Source organism: Elgaria multicarinata, chromosome 5 (genome assembly GCF_023053635.1).
Source record: "Elgaria multicarinata webbii isolate HBS135686 ecotype San Diego chromosome 5, rElgMul1.1.pri, whole genome shotgun sequence".
Taxonomy (NCBI): Eukaryota; Metazoa; Chordata; class Lepidosauria; order Squamata; family Anguidae; genus Elgaria; species Elgaria multicarinata.
Genome location: NC_086175.1, coordinates 121,966,710 through 121,992,877, shown reverse-complemented (window position 1 = coordinate 121,992,877; position 26,168 = coordinate 121,966,710). Strand labels below are relative to the sequence as shown.

The following is a 26,168-nucleotide window of genomic DNA, read 5'->3' as shown; positions in this document are numbered from 1 at the left end:
CCAGCGTGAACCCAAAGCAAGGTCCTTATTGTCACATGGAAGGGCAGTGGTGACCTCGTAACAAATGGAAAAGTCTCAGTAAGTCCATGACTTTTTTTTAATGCGCAGCTTTTGGGAAATGCCCTCTGATACCTGCAAGTTGGCAGCTGCGTCATATAACTGATACAGCGCCAGCGTACAGTCACCGTGGGATAAATAGGGCTTCTAGACAAGCCCAGGGTGACCTGAATTTTAAACCTTTTCTACATGGTTCCTGGTTGATTTCTTCCGACCCTTTGCTTGATTTCAAAGGGGAGAGAAATAAAAGTAAAGTATAATCTCAGAAAATCTTAAATAAAATTACATCACCCTTTCCTTCTAACTATATAGAAATTCTCATATACATTTTTGATGATTCCTGTATGAGTATCCTTTGTGATTCTTCTTCCTAGAAATATATAGCAATACACACTATCTTGACTGTACACGTATTGGTCGGTTGTTGAATCTGCCTTCTTCCTAGTCTGGTCACATTCCTGCAATATCAGTCTGCAAACAAGCAAAAAAAGAAAAGAAAAAAGGAAGGGTGAGTAAGAAGATAATCAAGATTATGACCACATAATTTATATTTTTACAGAAGATGGGTTGTATTGAGTGATCCACTCATGCAAGCCCTTCCATTCGCAGAAGTATCTTTGATTTAGTAATGGCCTCCACTAACAGAAGAATTTCCCAATTCCCCATTCTCCTGCAGCCCCTGAGTGCCTTGTGGCTATGTCTTTTTTCATTTTTATTCTAGCGTGGCCACAACGAGGACAATTTAGATTAGGACACTAGCTAGGGGAGGCAGGCAGGAGGCTTTTAAGATCTAGACTGGACCCCCTGCATTTACTCTAGAGTAATTAAAAAATATGTAGCTACTGGACACAAATGTAAAGAAATGCTTGTTTTGGCTCTAACTCATGTTGAAAATTATTGTGAGGATAAAATAGGATTGCCCCATATCAGCTACTCTGAGCTGTGATAAGTGCTACGGAGACTCATAAAAGGGGAGCTGTGGAAATATTCATTCACAGTCTCCAGCACCTGATAGTTAGAGTCTTAAAAGGTTATCTTTTGCCTTCTAGCCACCAGTTGACTCTAACCAGACCTACTAAAAGGCCATGTGTAGTAGTAGCCACTACATCCTGTACCAATGAGTTCCACAGGCTTGGAACTCATGAAATGCCTCTTTCATGAGTTCCAAGCCTGTGACACGAAATGCCTCTTTTGTTACCATAAGTTTTTTTTTTAAAAAATGATTAGCACTCACCTTTCTTTTCCTCAAGCATGAACTGCATGCAACCCCAGTGAGCCCATTGCCCACTTGAATGAGGCAGAGGATGGCTTCAGCTGTGCCAATGACCAGCAGGAGAGTAAACAACACAATGTTCCAAAGGACAATGTTTTCAGGGTTTTTGCAAATGCTCCAGGTTGTCTGGTTAAACAGATAGTTGTCTCTACAAAGGGAGGGGTTAGAAATGGGTTTCAGTTAGACATTTTCAATTTAAAAAGATTTATTTATTTATTTATTCGCCATTCCACATCCAAAAGATTTCAGAGTGCTGTACAACAGCTAGAATAAGACAATAAGAACGCCATATGAAAAATTACTATTTTTAAAAGAAACAAGCTTTGGTTCTGGTAAAACCATAGCCAGTCATTCAAGAAAAGCTTTCTGAAACAACGTTTTCAGGAGCCGCCGGAAGCAACATAACATTGGCACCTGCCTGATCTCCAAAGGCAGGGAATTCCATAGGAAGGGGGCCACCACACCGAAGGCTCTTCACCTGGTGGACTCCTATCGGACCATCAGTCCACATGGAACCACCAGGACCATGAATTAGAGTTCAAGCATGGTCACCAGGTTAGCCAGCTCCAGAAAGTAGAGAAGGGAGAACAGAGGTTAGGTACAGAGATCAGAGTTTTTTGGAAACTTGAAGATAGCTTGAAAGACCTGTCATCGTCTGTTGTTATTTCTCCTTTTCTTATTTTTCAAGAACTTTGAGGATTTTAAAAAAAGTTTGCATGAAAATTTGTAAGCATTTTTGCGCATATTTCTCTTAAAACATGCATATTGATATGCAGTTTTGCCTATTATACATATTTTTGCGAGCAGTTTTTTAAAATATACTGCATTTTTAAATGTTATTTTCATCAACATATGTACTTTTGTGTGCACTTCCCCTGATTCCCTTTCCTACCTCCCAGAGACTCAGCAATGCAGCATTTCCCACGGGGCTGGGTTTAGATATCCGTCCAGAGCCTTTTCCTTGCTGGAAATGGTGTATGGATTATCTATTCCCCACTGACAATTCTTGGCCCTGTAATCCCCAGCAGAAAGAGGTCTGCTTCAGCCAGAACGTATCTCTGGGAATGCCCATCGCCACCTCCAAGGTAAGTTCAATGCGCATGCACGCACAGATACATGACCTGCCAGCTTTTGAAAATCATTGATTCCTCAAAATGTCTTGGCCTGGCCCTGAAATGCCTCTTCTAAGGCCATAGCTAGATGGGGCTTTATCCCGTGGCAAAACCCGAGATCGTCTGTATGCATCCACATGACGCACAGGGGATCCCAGGATCAGGGAAGGATGATCCCTCCCTTGCCCTGGGATCTCGCCCTACACTTTGGCCCCAGGTTTTCCACGGTCCCGGGCTGATCCCAAGACTGCGGAACGTGTGGCCCAGTGCCGCACACGGAGTACAGTGTTTCTCAGGAGCTCTGCGCCCATCAGGGGTAGGGTGGGGAGGGGAGCAGGGAAATTCATTTATTTTTTTAAAAAAGACCAATCTTTTGCGCACCATCGTTCATGCCCTCCGTTCACTTAAAAAAAATGGCGACCTCTCCTTCTGAGGTCGTCACGCCTCACGTGTAAACGGAGGAGCGATCTCGCGTTAAAGCAATGGGAGATCTTCCCTCCTCTGTCGTGGGATAAGGCCTAAGTTGGTAAGGGGTGGGGTGATGCCTCCTCTACAACATAAATGTGCATCATCTAAACACAAAGCACTATTGTTTTACTCACATGCAATTGTATTTTCATTTAATCAATTAATCAGTTAATGATCCACTAAAACATGACTAACTGACTCAAATTTCTGTAACTGCGTGACATCCTTGATTATATGGCTCAGATGCCGTCCATATCTCTCAAGGGAGTGTATATTCACTGTTGCACAAAGAGAAAATATAGTTATATATCCTCCAAGTTTGACGGAAGATATCCAAGGGCACATGAAAATAGATAAAGGTTGACTCAGGGCACCTTGAACACAGAGGGAGATATGTGCTAAGGTTTAGATAGGGGAGAAAAATGTCAACAAGTAGATGAAGTTGAAAAAACATTTCAATTTGCAATGCTGTTTAGGAAGGGGGAGATTTTCACTCTTGGTGTTTGGAAGAAGCAAGAGATCAAACTGGTTCCTGCAGTTCTAATGACTATTTGCTGAGTCTGACAGCTAATCAGTACTATTTCAGTTTTCCCAGAACTGCTGCAGCTAAAGCAAGTTGTCAGTTCCTAGTAAAGCGAGTTAGCCATTGCCACCAGGTGAAATGATGACCCAGCTAGAGTTTCTTGGGTGAGAATTTTATTTCAGCTTGGTTGTGATAAGAATTTACCATAATTTGCAAAGCTCTCCATATTTGGGTCAAAAATAACTTGAGTTTTAAAGCATCCAGATGTCTGATAAACTGAAATGGGCAAATTCATCCATCCAGGCCTAGGGGTGGATGAATTTAGCTCTTAAATGTCTGGATTAAATCCCTGCATGTTAAACCACCATGTTAGAGCTGAATTAGGGGTTTCAACCTATTTTTTCTGACAGGTTCCTCGTCTTTTCCAGCTATATAGCAGGTCCTCTCCATGCTGGGAATAGCTGCACCTATTGAATTTGGCTGGTGCAGATGGGTGAACAATTCAGAGTTGTTGTTTCTTATAAGAATTTACCAGAATTTGCAAAGTTCTTCATATCTGGGAGAGAAAGAACTTGATATTTAAAAAATTGAAATGCAGGGAATGCCAGATTTACCTATCCCTAGCTCTAGTTCTTTTTCTCTGCATTTGTGTTTCCAATAATTCCACTCTGTGCCTTCCCTACTCAGTCAGTCCACCACTTTGCTCCCTGGCCTCTTGCTTGAATCAACAACAACATGCAAAAGAAAAATCTACAGCTGGAACAGTGTAGAGGTGCCCGTTTTTTGTAATTTGCATAACAATTCTGGTGGCAGAAGGGGGGGGGGCTGTGCAAAACCCACCAACCAATCAGTGGTCTGGGAAAAGGAGTGTGGCCATCCACAGAGGGCCAAACTGGGACTCCAGGTGGGCCAGGAGTCCCAGTCCTGCCATAGATCATAACCAGGCAGGACTCAGGGCCCTCTCAAACCTGGCAGCAACACTGTTATTGAGGACTATCAAATGATCAGGGCCATGATCTCTTCTTGATCCTCCAAGAGTGCAGGACACGGAATAACGGGCTCAAGTTAAAGGAAGCCAGATTCCAGCTGGACATCAGGAAAAACTTCCTGACTGTTAGAGCAGTATGACAATGGAATCAGTTACCTAGGGAGGTTGTGGGCTCTCCCACACTAGAGTCCTTCAAGAGGCAGCTGGACAACCATCTGTCAGGGATGCTTTAGGGTGGATTCCTGCATTGAGCAGGGGGTTGGACTCGATGGCCTTGTAGGTCCCTTCTAACTCTGCTATTCTATGATTCTATGAAATACATTTATATTTATTGCTACATCAGGAGGAGAGGCAGACCTGCCCGTTCTTTCATCCACTTGCAATCCTAGAGTCCAGCTTGCTGCTACATGCTACAGCAAATGGAGCGGTGGTAGGTGGGGCGGTTAGACAAAAGACCTGGAAAAGGGGGAACCAGGCAACATAGCAACTCTGTCTGTGCTGCTGCAAGGTCTACCAAAGCCTAACATCAGAAGTGCAAAGTTGGGGAGCTGGGCGGGGACACTCCATTATGCTCACACGAAGGTGTCATTCCTGAAAGGATAGATGTACACCTCGTCACCAATATCGCAGAGAGGACCACTGATTAACCCCAAGGATGAGACGATCACGCAATACGCACTGCCAGCGGCCCCCAGCGCAGCAAAGAGGACAGAGAGAACCACCTGGAACAAGAAAAGAAAACTTGGTTTCAGAGGGAAACACACAACTGGAGACAAAGCAGTTTGAGGTGTGTGCGATTTGGAGCGATCAAATTGGCAGGGAAAGGGGTTAAGCAGCACTCCTCTTCTCTGCTGTCTCTCCACTCCAGATCACACACTTTCCTCCCTGCCTGAACCCTACCCAAGCAGCTTTTACTTTAATTAAAAAGGAAAACCCCAGACACTGGCCATCGAGAGTATACAGCATGCATTTCTATGTTATGTAAGAGTGGACAACTTTGGGAGAGTCGGGGGGGGCCACTTTTGAACCCCTAGACTGCCACATTCCTGCTGCTGCCATGACTCCATCACCGAACATGGCAGCAGTAATATATATATATATTTATTTGCCCCCTCCCAAATGCAGCAAATTTCAGTGATGCCAGGGTGGGGGCAGCACCTATGGGTCATGTGCAATCCTCTCCTTATGTAATGTGTACTTTCTTCCAGGACTGCCCTGTTTTCCCTCCTCCCCCTGCATCAAATTACATCAAGGTTATTGTGTGTTTGTTAGGGTGACCATATGAAAAGGAGGACTGGGCTCCTGTACCTTCGGTGGATGAAAGTCACCTCCCATGAGTTGAGGGCAACAAGAGCTACATCCTCCCGTGTTTCGTACTCCCAAACATAGAATCCTTGGCCAGGGCCACTGTGAGGCCTAATCTACACCAAGCAGGATATAGCACTATCAAAGTGGTGTATGGTACATGTCAATGGGCCCCAACAGTTGTCAGTACACTTCAATACCGTTATAAAGCTGAAGTGTGGCTCCTGCCTTTTATATACCGCTTTCATACCGCTCTCATGGTGCAATATCCTGTTTGGTGTAGATTAGGCCTCAGATAAAACAATGGAGTAGGGAAAGACCTTTCAGGATGTACCTATCCTAGGGTGACCATATGAAAAGGAGGACAGGACTCCTGTATCTTTAACAGTTGTATTGAAAAGGGAATTTCAGCAGGTGTCATTTGTATATATGGAGAACCTGGTGAAATTTCCTCTTCATCAGAGCAGTTAAAGCTGCAGGTGCCCTGCCCTCTTTTAAATCTGGTCACTCTAATATAGCTCCTGTAGCTTTAACTGCTGTGATGAAGAGGGCATTTCACCAGGTTCTCCATATGTACAAATGACACCTACTGAAATTCCCTTTTCTATGCAATTGTTAAAGATACAGGAGCCCTGTCCTCCTTTCCATATGGTCACCCTAACCTATTCAGTTTGTGGTGGAATGTGCCTCTTCCATCTTGCCTGTTATGCTTTTGCATCTTATCACCTTTTCATGTCCCATTTAAGATTTCATGCACTGCTTACCCCACATTTGTTGGCACAGCATCCTGCTCCACCTACACCGAGCATCATTAATGCTGGCAAGAAAACCTGAAAAAAGTACACATTAAATAATTATTGAAAAAGGTAGTCCTTATGTGGGCTCGCAAAATGTGCCAGGGGTGGATCCTTGTCAAGACCAAAAGAAGCTTAATGCTGAGGACAACATAGGGGTGTTAAACAGGGCTGGCTAAAGATATTTTGTTGTCTGAAGCAAGGAACAAAATGCCCCCCCTTCTTTCTTCATACAAAAGCCTACTGGACTGGCAGGTGAATCTTTCTTCAACACTAGCAGGCCTCAAGCTAGTTTAGGGAACACAGGACAGGCTGCGTGGCACATAGCTCTCTCCTCCATCACGTTGCTGCCATCTCACAGCATCTGCCGCCTGAGGGAACTGCCTCAGCCTGTCTAATGGTAGGGCCAGACCTCATGTTTAGGCACACAAGGTTCTGGACATCAGGGTAAACAACAGAGGTAACATTCTAACTAGGAGTATTAGAACTGCGAGCCCCTCTGTTGATCTGCACGTAAACATACATTTTTCTTTCCACTATAAACATATGGTGGCAGAGTGGGGTCTGAAAAAAAACAGCCCTGCAGGATTTCAGAGTGGTTCAGTTTGAATGAGAAACAGCCAACAGCAGAAGGCACCTATTGGCTAGTGCCTGTAACGTCATCAATGCACTTCCCAACCTTAATTCCCATAGCAGTTTCGTAATTATTTTTAAACATATTCTTTTTGGAGTGGGGAGGATTAACTGAAAGTAGAATGCATAAATTAGGGATGTAGAACTTCAGGCCCACAACCAAATCTGGCATCCCTGGCATTTGAATCTGGTCCTCCAAAGTTTTCCAGATGGCCCCAATCCTGGCTCCACCCCCACTTTATCCCAAGGAAAGAAGGCTACGTAAGAGAAATAGAAAGAAATGCTTTCCCTTTTGGCAGACGTCACTAGGAACAGTGAGCCTGCATAATCTCCTGGACAATCCTGACATAGTTACCAAGGGCAAATGTTAAGTTGTTTATGTTCCCTTACATGTCAAAGAAGGTTGCTCTCTGTTTTTTGATTAAATTATAATAAATAGCTGTTGAGTTTGAAGACATTCAGTGTGTGTTGCTGTTTCCTATATACAAAACAGTGAACTCTTAGGGTGGCCAGGTGTCCTACTTTACAGCAGACAGTCCTCTATTTGAAGGTGTCATCTATTTGATGGGCCACCAAATCAAAGTCTGTTTTACAGTCAAAGAACCGTAAGGAGGGAGAGCAGAGGTGGCTTTGAAGTTGCCCAACTAAGAGTTAGCACCTGGTCAGCAGACTGAGCAGGAATACAAGTCACCTGGTCACAGTCTTCCCCACTATGGTAAGATGTATTTCTATTAAAAGTATAGTTATAAATTAGTACATGCACATGTGATGCTAATTGACACCCTCTTTTGTCCTCCTTTTTGGTGACGTGTAAGTGGCCACACTTTTCCGCTTACTTTAAAATTGAAAGCGGGTGGTTGCAATCTCCTCCTTGTGGAAATTCCAGAAAAGATGAGGGAAAGGTGAGTGGGCAAACCTGAGGTCTGCTGCTGCTTGTTCATGTAACACTAAACGATGGTTTAAGGTTACATCTGAAAGGGGGCATTGACTCTCCTCCAGGAAACCATGGATTGCAAATGAAAGCATTTCAGAGGCAAAAATGGGAGTGAGAAAGAGCTTTATCGCACCAGCGTTATACTGTGCAATCACTGCGAATTGCGTGCAAAGGACTCTGAAGTTTTCCAGTTTATAATCTGCTTTGACTGTGAAGTACTCCCATGCATCCTGCTTTAATTATGCTATAAAGCTAAAAGACCCGACCTATTTTGCTACTACTTTTGGAGCAAATCATTTGTTGTTTTCCGAGCAGCCACTAGGGGCGCAGGAGCAGGATTTGATACTTTTTAAGCTTCAAATCAAACAAATGCTTACATCTGCATAATTTTTAAAGATAATGACATCAAAATTGGCACAGTAATAGATATTAAGGAGCGCTCTAAGCATACCAAATTTGAATCAGATTGGGTCATCTGTTGATTTTTTATGATTTTTTTACATTTCCCCCCATAAACCCTTTTCCTGGTGTGCGAAGGATCTTAGGAGCGCTGCCGCCTGGGGTGTGATTTAGCTAGCAACAACAACAATAACAACAGCTTTGTGCTGTAGGGGATAATTCGAGGGAAACAGGTACGTGGGATGAAGCCTAAAGGGTAAACCATGTAACTCCCTGCGTCCTCAGAGAAGGGGGAAGGTTACTACTGTTCCAAGCTGTATTTATTCTGCTTGCTTGTCAAGAACACCTGACAGCGAGCTAGGCATCTCCCACTTGTGTGCACCACACCTCATCTCCAAACAGAGACTTGGAGCTGAAGCGAAGACTCAACTTCATCCTAAACGAGGGTAGGCAAATTAAGTGCAGCAGCTCACTTACACTTCCTCTTTTGGAATGTCTGAAGTCAACTATTGTACTTCCTATCCAACTAATTCCTGCTGCCCAATGCAGTATGCCTCTGTATACCACTTGCTGGGGAACATGAGTAGGAGGGTGCTATTGCACTCATGTCCTGCTTGTGGGCTTCCCATGGGTAGTTGGTTGGACACTGCAGCCTTAGCTAGACCTACCTGGTAGCCCACGGTGGAGGACGGAAGGTCTCACGTTGTGTTTAGCACGAGATTCCTCCTCTGTTTACACACGACACACTTAGAAGGAGAGGCGTCACGCCTGCCATTTTTAAAATTATTATTAAAGGGCCAGCAGCGCACGAACTCTCGTGCGCATAAGGTAAGTGGGTTTTTTTAATTTAAATTACTTTCCCTGCTCCCCACACCCTACCCCTGATGGGCGCAGCACTCTTGAGGAGCGCTGCGCTGCGTGCGCAGCCCCCGGCTCCTTGCGAGGAATTGCGTGGAGCCGATTCAACCTGCGGCACTTGGCCACATGTTACACGGTCTTGGGCTCAGCCCGGGACCGTGGAAAAACCAGGGCCAATGGGGAGGGCAAGATCCTGGAGCAAGGGAGGGATCATCCTTCCCTGATCCCGGGATCCCCTGTGCATCATGTGGACGCACAGGGACGATCCCGGGGATCACCCTGGGATAAAGCCTCATCTAGCTATGGCCTTAGTCAATAGAATGCTGGACTAACATGGTTCTTCTTATAGAATCATAGAATAGCAGAGTTGGAAGGGGCCTACAAGGCCATCGAGTCCAACCCCCTGCTCAATGCAGGAATCCACCCTAAAGCATCCCTGACAGATGGTTGTCCAGCTGCCTCTTAAAGGCCTCTAGTGTGGGAGAGCCCACAACCTCTAGGTAACTGTTCTGTTCTAATATGTTCTGGGAAGCCAAGCTCTCTGTCTCTCTGTCTCTCTGTCTCTCTGTCTCTGTCTCTGTCTCTGTCTCTGTCTCTGTCTCTCTCTCTCTCTCTCTCTCTCTCTCTCTCTCTCTCTCTCTCTCTTTCTTGCCTAGACTCATTCCAAGGACATGTGCTTGCCACAAAGGATGAAGCTCATTTGTTTTGTCTCTCTCTCTTTTAAAGTACTGGCAATTCTCTCTGTCTTTTGCAAATAAAATGAAACTTTGCCAGGATGCTAGCATAATAGACACGAGATGTTCTCAGTGGTGCAGCAGACAGCCTCTGGTTCAACTCTCGGATTGACCTGGGAATTGCAAGCCCTTGTTATTATTGATGATGTGACTCATGTTTCCTTTTTAAACATTTCAAATTTACAAAACCTTCATGCATCTGTTTTTAAGGTCATCTTAAAACTGTACATATTTGAGGTGTGTCACCATTTAAAGAGTTTTTAGTCTACTAACCAGGTGCTTTTAAACATTAAACAATTAATTGGTTTAAATTAATACCGTGGCCAACAATAATTACCTTCTATTAAACTTTAAACAAGGCTATCATAGATTGTAAGATGGAGAGGCCAACTTTAATATTTCATTTTTCCAACTTCTACTACAGTAGTACACCAGCTCCAAAAAAGCCTCAATGATAACACACTGGAGCCAAAATAGCCTTGAAAACTAAATAAGGGTACCGGTAACTGGCAGTTCAGTTATTTGATCCACTGTTCTGAAATTGCATCAAGGGTTTTTTTTTGGATGTAGTGTGCATACACTCACTACCAGATTATAATTTGTTGTCTGTTCAAGGGATGCTGCCCTCCACTCCATGAATTCAGAGGCAAGAGCTTATGCTGAGCATCTTGAGAAGTATTAATCTTTTTAAGGATCCCTGCAGACATAGCAGTAAACCATTAGCACTTATTGGACACTGGATGGGTGGCGTTCAAGTGCAAATGGTACAACAGTAGTTGCAGGAATGAACCAGCGGTAAATTGCCAGCGCAAATGTGCATACCATTTCACAGGATATAAACAGACTGCAATTGAAGTATTGCATTAAGGGTCAATAACTACTCTCAGAGTGCTGTTGTCATAGTTTGGAAGATCGATGGATACTCCTTCCCCCTCACTGTTCTTTGTGTGAATGTGTGACGCCAGTCAACATGACCTCAGGCTCTTTCTATTTAGATCTTTCACAAAAAGTAATATTCAGAACGAGACTATAAACAACACTTCTTTTTTTGTTTATATCTTTGGTAGTGCAGTTTGGTAATTTTGGACGCTGGATGTCATGGTCTTATGATCAAGGCTTTGAGGCTCGACTTCTCTACATAGAGCGCATAGTGCCTAGTCCAGAAACTTCAACTAGTTAAAATATGGCATTCAAGCTGGTCACCAGTACACCTAGGGGTGACCACATTACACCAGTTTTAAAATCTCTTCACTGGCTGCCAATTAGTTTCCGGGCGAAGTATAAAGTGTTGGTTATCACCTTTAAAGTCCTACATGGTTTAGGTCCAAGTTACCTGCAGTATTGCCTTCTACTATAAAATCCGCCCCCCACACTCAGGTCCTCTGAGAAGAATCTACTTCAGTCAGTCAATGTTATGCTGACAAGTATTACCCAGAGGACCTTTTCTTCTGCTGCTCCCAGACTGTGGAATGGCCTGCCGGAGGAGAATCGTCAACTTAACAGTCTATTATCATTCAAAAAAGCTATAAAGACTCATCTCTTCCTGCAGGCCTATCTAGTGGAATTTTAATATGTTTTCAGAATGTTTTTAGGATGTTTTAACAATGTATATTATGTTTTAATTCAGTTTTATGTATTTTATATTTACTGTTGTTCCCCGCCTCATTCAAAATGGAGAGGTGGGTGAGAAATAATAATAATAATAATAATAATAATGATGATGATGATGATGACAGTGGCTGCGTTCCCACGCTAACCCACACTCAGTGGTTGAGTGTTGTTGTTGAACCGTTGGTTAACATGTTGTCCGAACCCAGGACATTTTTGCAGAGTGGCTTGTTAACCATGCAGTGTGGCTTATTTTTTATCAAACAAGCCACCTTGAGAACCCAAGGTTACTTGTTGAGTTGTTCAGAGTGGCTAACAAGTCGTATTGCATGGTTAACAAGCCACCCTGAAAAAAATGTCCAGTGTTTGGACAACATGCTAACCTACAGTTCAACAAACAACTCATATTCAGCCAATGAGTGTGGGTTAGCATGTTGTGGGAACCGAGGTGCTATGTATTCATTTATTTCAAAATCTGTTAATCCAGCCTTGCTCTCCTGCCTATTCTGCTGAGTGGGGCCCTGGAATTCTGCCCCAAAGTTCTACCCTGATAGCACCACTGACTTAATTCCTCCTTTTCTTCCTTCCTTCCTTCCTTCCTTCCTTCCTTCCTTCCTTCCTTCCTTCCTTCCTTTTAAAGGAATGCATTTCATAGAATCATAGAATAGCAGAGTTGGAAGGAGCCTATGAGGCCATTGAGTCCAAACCCCTGCTCAATGCAGGAATCTACCTTAAAGTATACCTGACAGATGGTTGCCCAGCAACATCTTGAATGCCTCTAGCATGGGAGAACCCACTACTTCCCTAGGTCATTGGTTCCATTGTCATACTGGTCTACCAGTCAGGAAGTTTTTCCTGATGTCCAGCCAGAATCTGGCTTCCTGTAACTTGAGCCCATTATTCCATGTCCTGCGCTCTGGAATGATCAAGAAGAGATCCTGGCTGTACTCTGTGCGTCAACCTTTGAAGTAATTGAAGAGTGCTATCATGTTTCTCCTCAGTCTTCTCTTCTTGAGGCTAAACATGCCCACTTCTTGCAGTCTCCCCTCATAGGGCTTTATTTCCAGACCCCTGATCATCCTCTGAACCACCTCCAGCTTATCTGCATCCTTCTTGAATTGTGGAGCCCAGAACTGGACACACAATACTCAAGATGAGGCCTAACCAGTGCCGAATCGAGGGGAACCAGTACCTCATGCGATTTGGAAGCTATACTTCTATTAGTGCATCCCATTTAAAAGTGCCCCGCTATTAAACTGAATGCCCTAAAAACATATAAACATATTGGCTTCTGCAAACCTTAAATCAAGTCAATATCTAACTGTTGTTGTTTTTAAAAAAGGCGAAATAAATAAACTTTGGTGCATCTGAGTCACATACTGGATTAATAGTTATTCCCTCTCTCTCCCCCAGGGAATGCTGGGAACTGTAGTTCTGTGAGTAGGACAAAGGATATTTGGACCAGAATTCTCAGCAAACTTTGACAGAGGAGTGACGGGAGCTATGAGAATTAAAACAGTCTAAAACAGATAAAGATATTTAAGTAGATCTAACTTTCTACAACTCATTGGAATACGCATTGCAACAATGAATATTTTTTCTTACCAGTATTCCAGCTCCCAGAATGCCATGGAAAAACCAGACCAGGTCAGTGATCTTGCGGGGTTCCAACACTTCTCCATTGGGGAAGTAGAGGAGGAGATTAGAGATAATAGCACAGATAGCAAGAGGAAAAAGAGCAATCCCAATGCATTTGGAGCACTTTCCGCTGGTACACATCATGTATCTCTCTCTCTCTCTCTCCTTGGAAAGGAAGTGGGAAAGAAAAAGGAGAAGAAAACCCTGAGGAAATGTGTGGCATAAAGACAATATAGGGATTCTTGATCTATCAGCTCCATCAGATGAGCAATTTAATTCCATGCTTGTTGCAGGGCCCTCACGGATTTTCACAAGCCCCTCGCATGATGTCGTCTGCCTCCTGCGTGCCTCCTGTCCCTTCTAGCCTTCTTCGTGCCACAAAAAAATCCCAGTAAATCCGACTTATTTCAAAGACTGAAGTTCCCACTATCTCCTGCTGTGTGCAGGAGAAGCAGCGTGATCAAAACGGCCCACTGAATGGGCCACATGCACATTGTTTACTTCCTCTTTCAAAAGTGGAGGTAATGAGGGACAAATGCATGAGCGGAGAAGCAACGGTAAGCAAATGCGTTTTCCCCCTGTGTGATGACGCTCAGTGTCTCCAGATTGGGGGAATATAACTATCACTAGTACTGAAGCAAGGGTAGAGTGGCCCAGTGGAGACTGGTGGTTCTGATGTCAGTGGGGCGGTGAATCTGCTCCAGGTTTCAGTCAGAACCAGTCAGAGCAATAAAGGAGATGATTTCTAAATTTGAGTGTATACATTTAAATTAGCATATTCGAATTTAATTCAAAATAGCACCCTCTTTGGTCCTCTTTTCTGGTGGTGCATTTACTCTCTTTTTTTGGTGATGATTAAGTAGCCACTTTAGATCTTAGTTGTATGGAAAATCCGCCGTGGGTATAATTGAATGTCCACAGAAGTTCATTCACACTTTCTGCATGAAAGTTGGGGATGGGGCCAAAATGCACAATCCTACTCCTACCCTCCACATGTTCCGTGGATGCATTTTGAAAGCATCAGAGCCACTATGAACCATTCATGTAATTCAGCCTTCTCCAGCCTCACATCCTGCAGATGTGTTGCACTATGAACTCCCATTATCTCCCGCAGCTATCCAAGGTGCTGAATCTGTTTTGGAGCTAGGGTTCAGCACCAAGGATAGCTCCTGTAGCGCTTTGGATGGTTTTGACTGACACCCAGAATGACTTCGTAACCACACTGAAATTAGAGCCACCAGCCTCCATGATCTCCATCCAACAAGCTGACTGGGGATGATGGGTGTTACAATACAAGACAGATGGAGGGCACTGGATTAGGAATGACTGCTGTAATAAGTCTATGGTGGAGTGCAGAGACCCACATGGTGGCTACCGATCCACATGGTACGTCATTGGACACAAATGCGTGGAGTAGCTACCATGTAACTGAACCCATACAAACACCCTACCAACACACATGCTTTAAGATCTTTCCCCCGACATTGTGGGAAATGGGGGAACCCTCCTCATCCACATGGAGCTACATCCCTGGCTTGGGGTTATACATCTGCAGTGTGCAATCTTCCGTTGCTCAACTACCCATATATTCACCCTATCTTTAGCCTGCCTCATGACCGGGCCAGGTCTGAGACAAGTTAGCTTCAATTGTCTACCTGATCAATCTGCATGACGACATTAAAGCAAGCTCTCATCTCACGCCGCTACTCAATACAGGTCATAAGAACATAAGAGCCCTGCTGGATCAGAGCACAGGTCTATGGAATCCAGCATTAAGAACTTTAAAACATAAAAAGAACCATGTTGGATCTGACTAAGGGTTCATCTACTCCAGCATTCTGGTCAACCAGCTATTGATCAGGAACCCACAAGCAGGGCACGGGTGCAACAACACCCTCCCAACCATGTTCTCCAGAAACTGGTGTGCATAGGCTTACTGCCTCTGATCCTAGAGGTAGCACAGTGCCATCAGGACTAGTAGCTATTGACAGCTTTCTCCTCCAGGAATTCTGCTTGCATCATGGCCAGACAGATGCCTATGGGAAGCCCACAAGAAACACATGAGCACAACAGCACCTTCTTGTTCATATTCCCCAGCAACTGCTATACGGAGGCATACAGTCTCCAGTGCTGGAGTTAATATATAGTCATCATGGCTAGTAGCCATTGATAGCTTTATTCTTCATGGTCCATCAGGTCCTAGATCAGGTTCAATATTATGAGTTCCATTCAATACATATCAAAGAAATTGAAGCAACTTCACTACGAAATGTAATATTTTATACCATTTCGAGCTAAAAAGCAAAGATAGGCAGTCCAAAAAATAATGCAGTTAATAGATATTCACTATACATCCTATTTAATAAAACCCATTCTAATAACAGATTGATAAGCCTAATTAGGAAGCAGACAATCCATAAACCAAAATTGACACTAGGAAGTGCCTCTACTCAAAGGGATAATTTGGATTCCTGATACGTAAGGCTGAGGATAGTATCAATATTTACCTTATTTATTGTATGGAGTGGCAAGCGACTCCCCAAACTGTAAGATCTCCAATTGGGAAGAAAAAATTCTCTTCCTTGTGACTTCTCTGTATCAGCCTCAGAAAGGCACAGAAAGCTTCTGGAGGTAGGATTTCCATTAAACAATTGAGTGAAATTCTCATAAAAGAAAGAGGAAATACCACAAACAGACTCCCAATTGGCAGGCACCAAGGCCATGTGTCACTCTGTGCAGTATTGATTTCTTTTTTTCCCAGGGACTGTTCCACTGGTCAATGGCCACCTTGAGATCACATTGACTTTCTGTAGCTCAGTAAAAAACGTTCACCTCCCCATTCCACCACCATTACTTTTTAAAGGATTTGCACCATCACAGTTTGGGGAAGCAAGAAAGACATGTACAAAAGAAGAGGCAATGGAGGGAACCCAAAATAAGGGCTCCAGATTATTTTGTATACTTATAAAAGAAAGGGTGGGGGAAGGAACCCAAAATAAATGCTGTATAAGAAAGCTCTTACAAAAGAAGGGTTGAGGGAAGAAACCTGAAATAAATTGTATATATTACTTTGTATGCCTACGAAAGAAAGGGTGAGGGAAGGAAGCTAAAATAAATGGTGTATAGGAACTCGGCATAAATAAGGGCAAGGGAAGGGGTGAAGTTAGAAGGGGCGAGGGAAGTAACCCAAAATAAATAGTATATAGGAACTCAAAATAAGTGAGCGGTGAAGGAAGAGGTGAAGGGAAATTGGCGTAAGGGAAGGAAGCCAAAATAAATGGTATATAGGAACTCAAAATGGTTGAGGGGTGAGGGATGTGGTGAAGGAAGAAGTGGTGAGGGAAGGAACCCAAAATATAGGAACTCAAAATAAATGAGGAGCAAGGGAAGGGGTGAACTTAGAAGGGGTGAGGGAAGCAACCCCAAATAAATGGTGAATAAGAAAGCTCTTAAAGGGTGTTCTAAAGCTATGGCTGATGCAGAATGAACCATATTACATCAGTATAATTAAAACTACTTTATGGGGTCTTCAGATATCCCCACCCCCAGGTTCACTGGACACAAATAGGGAAGAACAGGACCGTGAACACTGGCCCCATCCCCAACGTCTGTATTGTCTTTCCTCTCTCATCTCACACTATTGCCCGCTCGTGCTCTTCGCTCCTCTGATGCCATGTTTCTCACCTGCCCAAGGGTCTCTACTTCCCTTGCTCGGCTTCGTCCATTTTCTTCTGCTGCCCCTTATGCCTGGAACACTCTTCCAGAACATTTGAGAACTACAAGTTCAATCGCAGCTTTTAAAGCTCAGCTAAAAACTTTTCTTTTTCCTAAAGCTTTTAAAACTTGATTTTGTTCTGACTTTATACTGCTAGTTTTACCCTACCCTGTGCCTGTTTGGTGCATTCTCTTCCCCTCTTTATTGTTTTATTATGATTTTATTAGAATGTAAGCCTATGCGGCAGGGTCTTGCTATTTACTGTTTTACACTGTACAGCACCATGTACATTGATGGTGCTATATAAATAAATAAATAAATAAATAAATAATAATAATAATAATAATAATAATAATAATAATAATAATCTATGTATGTACAATGGCACATGTGGAGAGCTCTACCACCTGACCAGAAACCCTGAGGCAATTGGGGCTCCCGATCATGTTGAGGCTGTACATGCATAGGCCCCTTTCACAATAAGGCTGAACACACGGATGTTGGGAAGTTTGGCCAGTGCGTGTGATCCCACTTCCCTAGCACACATTCAGTCTATGCATGACTGGGTGGAATGAAATATGTGCACAGCCCTATTGTCTCCCTTTTGGCTTCCTGGCCCAATCTAGGGATTTATTTTTGATCTTTAAAGCCCTATACAACTAAGGTCCAGTCTGCCTTACACAGCCTGCCATAGAGGCCCTATTAGACTAGTCATAAAAAGAAGGTATTGATTTGCATAAAATTTGCCTATGCTAATTTATACATTTATATGCAAATATATAAATAATTATTATAATTTAAGTAGAACATAAGAACATGAGAAGACCCATGCTGGATCAGACTAAGGGTTCATCTAGTCCAGCTTTCTGCTCACACCATGGCCACCCAGTTGCTCATGGGAAACCCATCAGTACATTTCACCATAGCGTAGAACAATGTGACCAGGTGATCTGGATGCCTGCCTGGTGTTCAGATGTTCCCTGTTGATGGGCAACAGTGCTTATGGTTCTTTATCTTTAAAGTGGATTTAGACTGGACAGCCCTTCAAATAGAGGATGGTCCTCTGTAAAAGAGGATACCTGGCTGTTGTAGATCCCCATATCAATTAGGAGCAGAAAAGGTGACTGAGCGGTGTCAATAAGTCATCACAGATCAAACATTGGTTTGGTAGAGGTTATTGCTTCACTTGCTCTATTCATTCTTATGCTCTGGATTTGACACATCTAATGAAAGCCAACCCCGTGGAAAATGAATTGGAGTAGCAGAGGAGTAGGACTGCATTCTCGCCATTCATTCCCATTCATGCTCGTGCACAGAAGAACATCACAGAATCATAGAATAGCAGAGTTGGAAGGGGCCTACAAGGCCATCGAGTCCAACCCCCTGCTCAATGCAGGAATCCACCCTAAAGCATCCCTGACAGATGCTTGTCCAGCTGCCTCTTGAAGGCCTCTAGTGTGGGAGAGCCCACAACCTCCCTAGGTAACTGATTCCACCGTCGCACTGCTCTAACAGTCAGGAAGTTTTTCCTGATGTCCAGCCGGAATCTGGCTTCCTTTAACTTGAGCCCGTTAAAGGAAGGTGATGGTTGAGCTTTAGAACAATGATACAATAAAATATACAGTTTCATTGTTGGTTCCTTTAAGATTACACACTGCTACCTACTACTTATCTAAAATATCAAGTTTGACAGAGATTCACTTACCTTTATGCAACAATCAAAATGAAACAACCATGAACTGCGGACTTGTGGGGGTGACCTTCAAATGGAAAAGTATGTCGCAAAAATCAATGCAAATGTTAGCCTTTTGTTAAGCCTTTCTGGAGTTAAGAGTTATTATTCCAAGCAAGCAAAGATGCAAACGCTGGTTTCTTTCTCTCACAGTATATAGGAACAAAAATACCCTAAAATTGGACTGTGAAGTGTCAGTACTATGTGTTTGCGTGTGTCAACATTGATTTTTAAGGCAGTGCAGCACGGCTCTGTTCCACTGATCAATGACTCCCAGTTATATTGATCAACATTGCCTTACTTTTGTGCCTTTTCTCTTTACTGTTTTTTTTTAAATAGTGTACACTCTGTTAGTTGTCTAGTTCAAATGCCCAGCACAAATCACAGGCAAGGGAATGACAACATGTGCATAACTACACTATTGTAGCAACCACAGTGATCTAGTCCAAGCATGGTCATAGCCAGGACTTCATGCACACCACGGGAGTGCCGAAAAACTCAGAATGTGGCATTAGGCCCAGCACTTTATTTTGAAGGAAAATCGCCCACTTTTTGTGGCCATGGTAGTGAATTTTGGCAGCAAATCACTGCTTTTTCCTGTTGTGCTCAAGTGCTGGTTTGCACGACCGCAACGTCATGAGTACTAGTGTTGACACAACTTTGGATATTAGCCCCAACACCTTTGAGATGTGTTGGACTATAATTCCCATCATCCACAGCCTGCATGATAGATTTTGTAGTTCAACACATCTGGAGGGCACCAGGCTGAGCACTTAAATCTGAATGTTCCATAATGTAGACATCTCTCAATTAATGGCCACATTTCAGGATTCCCTTCTGTTTATCGATATCAAAAACTGAGGTGGGTATGCGGCAGCTTCCCAGATGTTGTTAGACTCCAATGTCTATCAGGAACTATACTCAGAGATGTATGAGAAATACGTTTTCAGTTAAAATGAAGAAACGCCAACAATGAGTGAATGGTTATTGAAGATATTGGAGTTTGCAGAGATGGCAAAACTGACAGCAATAATGAGAGAAAAATCAACAGCCACATTTACTGTATATCAGAATGGAAACCTCTGATAGAATTTTTGCAAGAAACAGAGCGAAATGAACAATGTATTTGTCTGTGGATTCAGTGTATGAGATATAGTTAAGCTAGAAGAAAGAAAAGAATTTGATTATTGTGTTAAATGTAATTAAGTTATGAGAGAATATAATTCACATTCATGATGTGTAGAAAGCCAAAAATACACCTCAACCTATGTGTTCTTTTTCCTTTTTCCTTTTCTTTCCTGGATGTCTGTATTCCATGTAATGTTTTGATGTAATGCTTTTATATTATGTATGTTTGTGAAACAATAAAAAATTATTCATTCAAAAAAAGAAAGAAATATGTTTCAGTTCATTTTTTATCAGGATTTACCCAGTTCACACCTCCCAGACCGAGTATGGAATCAAACACAATCTGCGGTCAAAGTCCATACATTTACGAACTTGGAATGTGATACCCGGAACAAAAATTAATGTATTCGACAGAGTGCATGCAATTGAAAAATAGGCATGAAAAATGCATTGTTTTGAAAAACGCACACAAATACACTTTGATCAATGGGACGAGAATGCATATATTCCAAAGATGTGCACAATTGACATGTCCACTTGGGAAAAATACACACAGATTTTCATAGAAGAAGAAGAAGAAGAAGAAGAAGAAGAAGAAGAAGAAGAAGAAGAAGAAGAAGAAGAAGAAGAAGAAGAAGCAGCAGCAGCAGCAGCTGCTCAAGATGAAATTAGGAAAACATCAGCAAGCTCAGATTTTGCTGAGTTGCACATCCCTAGCTGTTGACCAACATCTAGATGGCCGCAGGCTGCCCACACCCGCTCTACAGTAAGGGTAATGACATGTTTCTTGCCCATCTTCAAGAGGGAATTGACTGAAATGTTTATTAGGTAACTTGCAAGAATCATATAATTTTCATGGGTAGGCATGGAGAAGGTTATGGATGTTTAATGACAGGGCAAAAACATGTTGGAAAGAAGCAATTACAAATTATGTCAGCTTCATTGAGGTCACTGGGCACTTAAAAAAAACAGAAAAAATTCTGGTCCATGCACTTCTAATAACAGTGGCCATTAAGGTGTTGTTGTTGTTGTTTATAAGTTGCATCACATTCAACCACCCAAAATTGCTTTTCCCTAATCCACCAATTCATTGTGTACACAAGGGCTACTGTTTAGCTCAGAGTTAGATGAGAAAAAGCACATTGAAACAAGATTATGCTGGTGTAGAGAGGGGGACATTTTTCTCCCTCTCCCATAATACTAGAACCAGGGGTCATCTCATGAAGCTCATTGGTGGGAGATTCAGAACAGATAAAAGGAAGGACTTCTTCACACAGTGTGCTACCACAAAATGTAGTGATGACCACCAATTTGGATGGCTTTAAAGGGGGGTTAAAAAAATTCCTGGAGGAGAAGGCTATCAATGGCTACTAGCCCTGAAGGGTATGTGCTACATCCAGTATCAGAGGCAGTATATCTATGTACACCAGATAGTGGGGAACATAGACAGGAGGATGTTGTTGCACTCATGTCCTGCTTGTGGGTTTCCTGTGGGTAGCTGGTTGGCCATGGTGTGAAGATAGTGCTGGACTAGATGGACCCTTGGGCCGTTTCTACAACTGCCTTTTCCCCCTGGGATCATCCCGGGATCATCCCTGTGCATCCAAATGACGCACAGGGGATCCCGGGAGCAGGCAGGGATGACCCCTCCATTTTCCTGGGATAATCCTTAGGTGTAGAAAGGGCCTTGGTCTAATCCAACATGGCTCTTCTTATGTTCTTATGTAGCCGTGTATGGGAAGCATGAGTGTCTAGGAACAGACATTGAATGATATGCATGGATGGACTGGTCAACAGCTGGTTGGCCACTGTGTGAACAGAATGGTGAACATAGGTATACTGCCTCTGATACTTAATGTAGCACATAGCCATCAGAACTAGGAGCCACTGACAGAAAAAAAGTCCTACAACTCCCAGGATTCCTCAGCCTGCAATGTTACTGGCAATAAGGGCTTTAACCTGTTTTTGGTAATTTTGCCAGATAGCCACATCCCCTTTGCCTTCAGTTCTGACCACCACTGGAATGTGGCACCCTGCATAAGAACATCAGAAGAGCCCTGCTGGATCAGACTGAGGGTCCATCTAGTCCAGCACTCTGTTCACACACTGGCCAACCAGCTGTGGACCAGGGACCAACAAAGCAGGACATGGTGCAACAGTACCCTCCCACCCATGTCCCCCAGCAACTGGTGCACGCAGGCTTACTGCCTCAGATAGCACCATTGTGAGAGAAGCCACAGCTCAGTGCAAACCACATAGGGGAGTTGCTCCAGCCCCTTGATCATTTCAGTTGTCCTTTTCTTCACATTCATATCTCCACTGATATGAGGTTCCATTTTCTCTCTGTTTCCCTTACTCACTGACACACACACACACACACACACACACACAGATCACTTCTGCTCTGTTGGGAGGCCCCACATGAGTTTATTTCCAGAGGTGAAGTTATGTCCAAAGCCCACATCCATTCCTCTTTTGGCTCATTCATTTAAAATTGGCTTAAAGATTCCCTGTTTTGTACTGTAAAGAAGTGACTGTGTATGAAAAAAGTCCAGACAACAGGACAGGCCGTGTTTACAAGAAGGTAATTTTCAGGCAATTCACAGATGAAATGAAACATAATGTCAAGAGATTGTTAAACGACCTTGGCTGAGTTTTCTTGATCCAGAGCTGAAGAAAGAGATATTTTTATTATTCATTTAAAGAACTTAGCTTCCCAGTCTTATTCTATACATCCACATGGAGTCTATGGCCTTAGCTAGACCTAAGGATTATCCCAGGCAAATGGAGGGGTTGCCCCTGCCTGCTCCTGGCATCCCCTGTGTGTCATTTGGATGCACAACTATATATATATATGAAGGTAAAACAAAAATATCTTTGTCTCTCTTACTATTTTAGATTTCCCTCCCCCCCTTCTGTTACCCCTCATAGAATCATAGAATCATAGAATCATAGAATAGAGTATCACCACACTCAGAGCCAGTGTGGTGATAAAGGATAGTGTAGCATTAGGCAACCTGATGTTCATAGAATCATAGAATAGTAGAGTTGGAAGGGGCCTATAAGGCCATCAAGTCCAACCCCCTGCTCAATGCAGGAATCCACCCTAAAGCATACCTGGCAGATGGTTGTCCATCTGCCTCTTGAATGCCTCTAGTGTGGGAGAGCCCACAACCTCTCTAGGCAATTGGTTCCATTATCACACTGCTCTAACAGTCAGGAAGGTTTTTCTGATGTCCAGCCGGAATCTAGCTTCCTGTAACTTGAGCCCATTATTCTGTGTCCTGCACTCTGGGAGGATCAAGAAGAGATCCTGGCCCTCCTCTGTGTGACAGCCTTTAAGTATTTGAAAAGTGCTATCATGTCTCCCCTCAATCTTCTCTTCTCCAGGCTAAACATGCCCACTTCTTTCAGTCTGTCTTCATACGGCTTTGTTTCCAGACCCCTGATCATCCTGGTTGCCCTCATTTGAACACACTCCAACTTGTCTGCATCCTTCTTGAACTGTGGAGCCCAGAACTGGATGCAATACTCAAGATGAGGCCTAACCAGGGCCGAATAAAGAGGAACCAGTACCTCACGCTATTTGGAAGCTATACTTCTATTAATGCAGCCCAACATAGCATTTGTCTTTCTTGCAGATGTTTTGGAGAACACCTGCTGAAATTCCCTTTTCTATGCAACTGTAAAAGATACAGGAGCCCAGTCCTCCTTTCCATATGGTCACCCTATATATTGGAGCTTTTCATCCTGTAAAATTATTCTCCGACAGGCGATCGTTATGCAGCAAAAAGCACCATCCACAAACACACCAGGTATCAGTAGGTTTGGGGAATTACCAAGGTTTGCAGAAGTATTTTTTAAAAGTCCTAAGGAGGAGCTGCAAAACAGCCCAGTGAGGACTGAAGTATTTCAGTGGTCAAGGAATGCTATCTGTTGTGGGGGAGGGAGGAGGAGAACAAAATCCTGGGGAGTGAATGGATGGAATTTCCTGGAAAAGGGAATACTGAATGAGAGCACTGGACACTGAAACATATTGTTGGAGATCTCACTTGTACTGATTATTCTTAACCATGCCCAGGTTCCCCAGGCGATAAGAAGTCCAAGGCCAATGCTACAGGGTTTTTTTTCCCCTTTGGGCAAGAGAGCTCTGGAAATTTGATGGTGTCCTTATAATACCTGTTTATTAACAAATGCACAATTACAGAAAGGAAGGGGCACATGCTTTGCATGAAGATGGTCCCAGGAAGAGTTCTTAGGATTTCCAGAACAAGAAACACTGGGTCTAGAAAAGGGATAGAATCTCTGAGGACTGTCTTTTTGGCTCTAAGTCCTACCTCACCACTCTGGAAGTGTCATTATTTAATAATTTTTTAAAAGGCATTGAGGCACTGTTACATACATACAATGTGTAGATTAGGGAGAAATTGGAAAATTTCTTGTGGGGGGAAATGGTATATTAGGCAAAATTGCACACAAAAATGCCCATGAATTTTCATGCAAACTTAAATAAAAATTCTCAAAGTTTGGGATGAAACCAGTTTAAGACTGGAAAAATCCCCAAAGTTCAGGACAATCCTAAAGTGAGATTGGAAAAATGAGAAATTGAAAGAAACCGAAATGGACAGATGCATCTATTCCTAGTGAAGTTTGCTTCTGTTCAAGGAACTCTCTAATACACTTCTGGGGGAATTCCAGGAGGCTACCTTGATGGCACTGGGTTGCCCTCATTTTAAGAAAAACTCTGTGCTTTTGCTGCTGCAGGATGGCATCGAGTAATCCCGATGTAGGAGGTAGCACAGGCTATCCAGCAGCCATTAGGGTCACCGGGCCCGTCCCCTGCCTCTTGCCCAGCTTCTGGAGACCAATTTCAGGTCGCCTTCCACCCAGGAATGCTCCTAGCACGATGCTGGTCCGAGGACAGACACTGGAAGAGCCATAATCAACTCGGTCTGGCAAGAAAGTCAGACTAAGTCCCTGACTTTTCCAGCGTGCAGCTTCGCAGGAAAGCCCCATGGTGGCTGCGAGGTGACTGTTGCATCACATAACTGACACAGAGTTGCCACGCAGCTTCCATGGGGCTTTTAGCCCAAATAGACAGCCCTCAGGGCTCCTAGGAATGCAATTTGAAAAGGACAAGCACGTGGCAATTATTATGACAGTTCTGGCCAGGAGAGGGAGCCTGAACTATCTAACAAGAAGGAAAAGGTAATTCTGGAAAGTTAAAGTAGAAACTGGTTTGTACGTGCAGGCTAGCTCGTTCCTCTTTTTAAGTGTAGCTTTCTGGTGCCTTATTTACTCAGAAAACAATAACAAACACACTTCATTTGGACAGGAAATAAAACCAAGTCTGGCGGTTTATATCTTCATGTTAGCTAAAATGTTTTCATCAGTTATGCTTTGAAGACCAGCTTTCCACCTTCAGGGATCACTTTCTCCATTGACATGTCTGCTGAAAACCACCTGAACATCTGACTTGAACATCTGAGTCTGTACTGCAAAGGATTATGGGTATGGCTTAAAGTGCACATTTAGTTTGTGCAGGATGCTGGCAGGCCTGGTGCAAACACTTGGGAACCTCAGGCAGCTGCAGGCCCCAGCGCTCTGGATGGACCCACTGATGATGATGCTTGCTTGGGAGCCTTCCACCTGATGGTAGCAGCAGTCGGCAGCCATTTAAATTTCTTACAATGCCCTAACATTTTATTCATTTACTTATTTACAATATTTATATACTGCTCCCCGTTCAAAATTTCAGAGCGGTGTACAAGATAAAATAAAATAAAAACAGAAAAAGACACTTTAACATGGATTTTAAAAGAAGCAAATTGTACAGTGAACCATAGCTGGTCATTAAGGAAAGGCTTCCTGGAATAATGACGTTTCTCCTAACATACTCATTTTTTGTGCGTATTGAAAGTTTTTGTTTTAGCTAGGGGCCTGTCTACTATTATTTATTTAAAACATTTGTATCCCGCCCTATAGCACCAGGATCTCAGGGCGGCGTACAGATATGCCCTGAATACCCCATCATGGCTGCGCAGTGGCGCTGCGTTGTTTATATGACACAGCCACCAACTTGCAGCCACATTGGGCTTTTCCCGCCGAAATGGCGCTTTTTCACAGTGTCACTTTACCACAACTTTTTCAGTTGCTTCAACGTCACCACATATTTTTTTTGGCCACAGCTAGACCTAAGGTTTATCCTGGGATCATCCAGGGTTCACCCCTGCCTGAGCACTGGATCCCCTTTGTGTCACCTAGATGAA

General features: G+C 43.3%; 1 protein-coding gene across 1 annotated transcript; it reads right to left on the bottom strand.

The window, feature by feature from the left end:
• Positions 1 to 507: 507 nt before the first annotated feature.
• On the bottom strand, positions 508 to 13,468 carry LOC134399754 (transmembrane 4 L6 family member 1-like). The gene is made up of 5 exons (XM_063127850.1): positions 13,292 to 13,468; positions 6,491 to 6,556; positions 4,998 to 5,143; positions 1,292 to 1,478; positions 508 to 528 (listed from the first exon to the last, which is right to left on the bottom strand). The coding sequence occupies exons 1-5, from the start codon at positions 13,466 to 13,468 to the stop codon at positions 508 to 510; spliced, it is 597 nt and encodes a 198-aa protein (XP_062983920.1).
• Positions 13,469 to 26,168: the final 12,700 nt, after the last annotated feature.